At 36.2% G+C, this 7,292-nt stretch overlaps 1 protein-coding gene across 1 annotated transcript in view; it reads right to left on the bottom strand.

Moving 5' to 3' along the window:
• Positions 1-886: 886 nt before the first annotated feature.
• The window catches only part of GPR174 (G protein-coupled receptor 174), a 33,155-nt gene continuing 26,749 nt past the window's right edge, over positions 887-7,292 (bottom strand). Inside the window, exon 3 of the mRNA XM_039475521.2 lies at positions 887-6,988. Within this exon, the coding sequence (XP_039331455.1) occupies positions 5,440-6,441 (1,002 nt within the window). The 5' untranslated portion in view covers positions 6,442-6,988 and the 3' untranslated portion in view covers positions 887-5,439. The remainder of the gene's footprint in view (positions 6,989-7,292) is intronic.

Genomic DNA, 7,292 nt, shown 5'->3' with positions numbered 1-7,292 from the left:
CAATGAACCCCATGAACTGAATTCAGCATTAGTCTTCCTTACATTTCTGAAACAGAAGAAACACCTACCTAAAGAAAACAGACTCAGGTTAATAAATGTTATTATCTGAGTTGAAACTTGTTCAGATTAATCAAAGGGAAATTCTTCTGCTTTTTGGAATTTAGTGTTCGATGTCATTACTGAAAACATCTATAATCAGTTTTATTCCTCAGCACCTTTTGATCATACATTAATTAGTTCATTTAAATGATACTGTGACTTACTACAGTATTCATAGATTAAATCGTATAATGGAAATGCTCTTTAATATAATCTGGAGTAGGGGATTGGATGTAGACATACAAGCAAAAAAACTGGGCCATGTGTTGATATTGGTTGAAGTTAAATAATGGGCATTCATTATACTCATTGCTCTGCTTTTGGGTATATTTTAGGTTTTTCATGGTAAAAAAGTTTACCAAGTTACTTTTTTCATGGTATCATCTCCTTATATGCATTTTAGTAAAAAAAGTTAAGCTTGTTTAATGGCAGAGGGCAGTAATGTGATTTCAGAACATTTTTAAACTGTTATTATGTGATTTACATTATGCAAAGATGGTGTGGGTAATTTTTAGTGTGACTACTTCCTCTATGCTTCCATGTCAGTGCCGTAACTTGAACCATCATTTCTTCAAACTCTTTTTGTTTATTTTCGTCCTCTTATTGGAGTAGCATTTTGAAAGATAGTGAATGCTACCAGTCTTCTTACAAGTTGTAGACACTCAGCATTGTTTAGAAAAGTATGAAAAATCTCACCACTATGGGCCAGAATCAAACTTAAAGAGCTTCTGCAATAAAAGTAGATGCTGGGTTCAGAAGGGCAGGCCTAATGACAGCCTTCCCTGTGGGGCAATTGTTCTATTATTCTTTGAAGAGCTACAAGAAGGTGATGGAAGGCTTTGGATAAGGCTATAACTATAGCTCAATCAGAAGATATGCATTGCAGTAAGAAGCAGAATGAATATAATTATTCAACAAACAATAGAAAAAAATATAGTATTGGCATATTTCTATTACTTGAATTATTTGGCTGAATTAGTGGTTAAGGCTGAAGAAGTTCTGAAGAAGAGGAAATGGCCTGTGAAGTTTAGTAAAATTGCAATTCGCTCTCCCCCTCCCCATACCACATCCTTTAATAACTGATAAATAAGCAAGTGAAAATAGCCACATTTGCTTGAGAGTTTATCTCTTACTCACTCCTCTCCTACCTCCACCATTCCATCAAAATATGTTGGTAAAGACGGTGAAGTTATTTCTGGATGGTCCTCAGGGGAGAACAGAAGAGGTCTCTATGAGATTTGAGGGTATCTGAAGCATGGGGCATGTCGTATTTATATCCCATTATTTTATTCTGGTTTACCAAAGCATCAAAAATTCTTCCTTTGGAAACCCTTCACCACTTCCTAGGAAAATATTTTTGCAGCAGCCAAAACGTGTAATTCCTAAAAATTTGGTTATGATAGAAGGTATTTGGGGTCTTGAACATACTAGGGATATGGGTGAGATGAGGAGGGAGTTACTGAAATAGAAGAAAGAGAGCCAGGCTGAAGGAAGAGTCAGAGACAATTTTTGTGACTTCACACTTTTTTGTTTTTGTTATTTAAGTAGATCCATTCTGAGAATAGTGGAGAGGGACAGTAGAGGATGAGTTCCCCGACCCCGACAATCTAGAGAAAAAATCAGACTGTCACATCTTAACAACCCTTAAGACTAAGAAAACATTCTCTCTGTCCCATCATTACAAATATAGAGCTTTAAGTAGTTCCAATAAACTTGGTCCATAGTGAGGATTGGGAATAATTTTTAGCAGAATGTAAATAGTAAAATGTCTATAGACGAAGTGGGTGGCAAGAGTGGGGTAAAGTTGGGGGTGTGGCTTATCTTTCCTTTTGAGAATAGAGTGCACCTAAGAGAGAAAAATGGAGAATAGAGTCTTAGAGGACTTCTATTCATGCATGTGAGGACACTAACAAAAATGCTCAAGTCTACCAGTGTGTTGAAAGAAGTGACTAAGTACACATTAGCTTCTGAAGGCAGAAAATTTCTATGTAATTACAAAGACAATCTTTATTATTAAAATGAATATTATAAGTTATAGCCATAAATAAATTCCAAGTGCAACATTTTCACAGTATCTTGGGAGTAAAACCAAAAGGTGACATAAAATGTAAGTTGCGCAAGAGTTCCACAGATGCACCCTCTCAGACCAAGGCAGCTTGGTCTGTTGCTCCTGGGGCAGATGGCTTCTCTTTGTGGAATTAGCAGTTAATAGAATTGGCTGGTTAACTGAGTGACAATGAAAACATATAAACTATTTGAACATAATAATAATAACAACAATAATAATGATAACATTATCACATAGAAATCACTACAACTTCAAAATTTTTCTTATTGGAATAATTATGCATGGATTTTGGAATCAAAATTCAACAACTTTATATATAGGAAATGTGGCATTATTTATCTTGAAGTATATATTAGTATGGTTGAGGGTGTTTACTTTTTGCACCACAATTTCATGGAATCCAGAGAGTGATAAATGAGAAGTCTAGAGAAAAGATTCTCCATAGAATAGAGAAGCTCAGAGAGGAGGCTGCTGTCTGGATAGTAGCTGCAGCAGTACTCCTAAATTAGGAAGCTACTAGTTTAGACTTCTGCTGAGAATCGGGCCCAAAGTAGGAAAGGAGAGGGGCAAAATGAAAAGAAGACAAGCAGACATCTGAGAAACTAATAGCCATGTTCATGGATACATTTCTTAATTTCTTAAAAGTTAGCATTTCCATTACGGTGAGCAAAGCAGGTGTTCGCTTACTATATGCAATATGAAAGGCAGTGTTGTAGGACCCACTTTCTTCAAAATATCTTTCCCTCCAGTCTGTCTGCTTCAATATGTATTAGCCCTACATTGAAAGTCACCACTTTGGTTTAATGCCTAGTCTTAAGGCCTGGAATTCAGATATTCCTGGGTAAATTAATAATTAACCTAGCATTAGCTATTAGCACCATGGCGTGAATGAATTGATCAGGTTGCTGTCTGGGAGAGCAAGGGAATAAAGCAGAAGACAAAACGTATCCATGGGGTAGGGGTGAATAAAGTAAATCAGAGCACTGAATGCAAACTTAGATGGGCAGGCCTGGGGCAAAAGCGTGTCCTTATCTAAGCAGCATCAGAACACTTAATACTTGTCCTTTTTTGGAATGATGTAAATGGGCTGCCTAACAAATGGGACCTACCCTCAACCATTCTTTTAAGAAGGTCAATCGTCTCCTGAAAAGATTTCCCTTCCTCTTTAAAAAAAAAAAAAAAAAAAAGGTAGTCAAAGTGAAATCAATATGTTAGTAAAATCAAATCATCTTCCTAAGTGACCTTAAGAAGTGTAATTCATGCTAATCTAGAAAATAGTAAGCACACATAGTATAGATAAGACTCTCACATTACAAGTACCCACAATTATTTCAAAAGTCCACAAAATTATTACTTGCAATTCCATTACCACATTAAATTATAGTCAAACAAAAGACACTTTAAAGCAAAGAGACAAGACACAGTTATAGTAACCCTTTTTAAAATACAATTTAACACTTATTGAAAACATATTTAACACATCAAAACATATACCTTACAATGAATAATTAGGAGACACATAGATAGACTATTGCTAGCAGCACAAAGTCAGTTTTCTAATAGGGCATTATCTTAATAACAACGTATGTGTAAAATCAACACCTGTCTAAAGAAAACTTTAGAAAACTTTCCAGCAGTCTTACATGTTAGAATTCATGTTTATGTCACCAGTGTTCCCCCTAATGTATTAGTATCATAACTGTATGCCTAAAACAACCCCTTTTCTCTAAATATGATAAAGTCTTTGATTGGGTTCCACATTCCCTCTGTGAGACATAGAAGGTATATTTATTATATAGCACACAAATTTTAAGTAGAACTTTCTTAAAGTTAGAGCTTTTTGCTAAAACATGTTTCAAAGTATTCTAATACAACCTAAGGTTTAATTATGACTAATATCCTGGGTCTGTTTCCCACACAGTAGTACCAAACAGGAAGCAGGCAAATCATTGGCCATTGGTTGCCCAAGGTTGACAAAATTAATCTTCTATACATTTTTCATACGGTAAAATAATTGCCTTTCCCAGCTGCTAAGGGATAGGATTTGGAGGCTTTAGAATGGTATGGCTGGGGCAAAGCTAGACCAAAGGAATCAACGTGGATTTTAAGGTCCATATGACTGACTGTAATATGTATGCAATGATGAGTCACAGAGACTTACTCTGGCTTGTGTAGATCACTTGGCAGTCTAAGCTAAGTGTCCTTACCTTAGAGTAAGAGATACAATGTGATGAGAATTTTAAAAGGATTACTCAACTTCGCTTCATCTTTTCACTCTGGCCTAAGTTTAGTGATTTATTAGTGCACTACTTCTTGCATAGGCTCAGAAAGTGCAGGAACCTGTCAACATTAGCTGAATGTCACTCTAGAAGCATGATAAAAACTTCCTCTGCTAGGCGGGTCCATACATCTACAGAAGTGTTCTTTAGAAAAATTATAAAGGAGCTAGAACAGTGATTGTCACCTTTCTGCTTTCTCCAAGGCCTAGAGGCCATTTGAGTCACCTTGAATGGACTTTGACAAACTATCTGCCCTAGGTAGATGCAACATGGCATCTTTTACAGTCACAGAAGGTTATGGTATGTAAATATGTGTATTGTTCTTTGTTTAAATATAACAGAAGCTTGAGTTTGAATTTTCATTCTATGAACAGGTGTGACAAATGATATTTCATGTTGACACAAAAATTAAGAAAATAGCTATTTTAGTCTTCAAACTTTGAAGTGTAATCACACTTGAGAGAGAAAAATATTATGTTTATAACGTTTTCTTTAAACAGGGTAATATATCATCTGTCCTACTAAAATATAACCAACATATTAAAATGGTATGTATACTGTGATTATTAATATAAAAAACACCTACATTTCCTCTGCATATAAAGACTCAGTATCTGTTGAAACAAAACTAAATGCTTATGGTAGCTCCAAGCTAATAATTTTTTGTGTGTCTGAGGTTTACAGGTAGAACTACTGACTATAATTGAAAGCATACGTGTATAGGATGTCACAGAAATTTGGTATTTTAAGATTTACAGACTTGATGAAAAATTACTACATGGACATGTCAACATCAATAATGGTGGATCATAATGTTCCAAATAGGTCCTTCTTTGAAGACGTGAATTCCCCATAGCAGTAAGATAGAGCAGAACTGAAAAGCTATGTTTTTTTTCATGTGTGAGTTCTTCCCTGTGGCTTGGGTATTGCAGATATGTTCTGATGTACTTGCATTTCAGGTCACATTCAGTTTGTTTTTTCTTTCTCTTTTTTTTAGCATAATTCAGTTGTCACAGTAGAAGTTGTATGGTTACTCACAAAGGATTTTGCATGGAGTTGGATACTGTCATGCAAATCTTGTCTTGAAAGCCGTCTTCGGAACTCATTAGTGGAAAAGTAGTATATGACTGGGTCAAGACAGGAATTCAGACTAGCAAGACACAATGCCACAGAATGAAATATTAGAATCACCCTTCTGGCTAGGCAGCTTTTAATTTCATTGGACTTCACCAGGAAATCTAAAGGAAAACTAAAATGATAAGGTGCAAAGCAAATTAAGAATACCCCTGCACAGGTTAGAATCATCTTCAAGGCTTTCTGTTTCTCTCCAAGATCTTGGGCCATGGGATATTTATCTTGCAGTGATAAAACCGTCTTCCAGGTACAATATAGGACAATCAGAAGCGGAGTTATAAATCCAATCAGCTCGCCAATGGTCATCATAGCAATGGACTGGGCTAGGTTAACATTTCTGGTAGGAAGATCCACAAAGCATTTGGTCCTATTGCCAGGGGTATCATCACTGGTTCTGAGGAGGGGGAAGAGTATACAAGCAAGGCAGATGATCAGCCAGCCAGCAATGCTGATGTACAGGTCATATTTCTGTTTGCAGTCATGGAAGCGAAATGGATACATGAGAAACCAAAATCGTCTCACACTGATGCAGACCAAGAAGTAGATGCTTGCATACATATTGACATACTTCAGGTAGAAACAGAACATGCAGAGACCAGGCCCAAATGGCCAGTCATGATTCAAGTAGTAAAAGATCCTCAGTGGCAAGGAAAGAACTTGTAGTAAGTCAGCAATGGCTAAGTTTATCATAAATATCACAGCTCGTTTGGTTTCTTTCATATAACCATAGAATACCCACAAGGCCAATATATTCCCTATAAGACCTGGCACAAGAATGACAGTGTATGTCACTGCATAAATAAAGTACCGAAAATCTGTATTATCTCCATCTGGCCCGGTACACGTGTAATTAGCAGGCATGATTCTCTCTAGAGAAACTATCTTTGCCTAATGGTGGTTCAAAATCTAAATTCACAATCAACTGCTGCTCCTTCTAAAAGATTAATTGCTAGAGGGTTGTAGATTCCAAGTATAAAATAACCTTCCTCCTTTTACCACATCTGTCTGAGTCTCTACATATGATTTGGGGATTTTTCAAAGAACTGTCTGCATATTTGCTTTGGATTTGTCTATAGTAACTATATGGAAGTCTAGTGTACAAGCACAGATGACAAGCTGCTACAATTTCCCCTCTTGTTTATTATAAGGTTTCCTGAGACATCATGAGAACTGATTCTCTCCCATTTGTATCAAGAATACGTCATATAGCAGTTCCTCAAATTCCAATATGTTGATAGCCTTCTCTTTACTGGTGTCTGGCAGGCTGTTTTTCTTTTTTTGGCTCACATAGAAGAAATGTTTGCTTTAGTGCACAATGAGCCTGCCACTCTTCAGGGATGACAGGTCAGCTTTCTGGAACTTTTTCAGCTATATGTCAAAAGCTAAAAGGTAGGAAACAAAACCAGACCTGCAAGCAAAAGAAAATAAGTCAATTATTTCCTGGTCCAGCTTTGAAAAAGAAAAGAAACCCATGTGCAGAAAAATATTTTAGTTTGAATGAAAAATTTTTACATAAGGGAAGGGTATATGCTGCAATTTCTACAAAACACTTTAAAATCACAGAAAAACATAGTTTGAAAGAACATGAGAAATAATCTAGCCTCTTGTTACTCAAAATCCATGAAGGAACGACACTTGGGAGCTTGTGACAAATTCCAAATCTCAGGCATCACCCTGGACCTGATGCATCAAGATCTACGTTTTAAAAATGA

The sequence above is a fragment of the Saimiri boliviensis genome, chromosome X, assembly GCF_048565385.1.
Source record: "Saimiri boliviensis isolate mSaiBol1 chromosome X, mSaiBol1.pri, whole genome shotgun sequence".
NCBI lineage: Eukaryota > Metazoa > Chordata > Mammalia > Primates > Cebidae > Saimiri > Saimiri boliviensis.
Note: the sequence above shows the minus strand (reverse complement) of the source record. Positions and strands in the feature narration are given on the sequence as shown.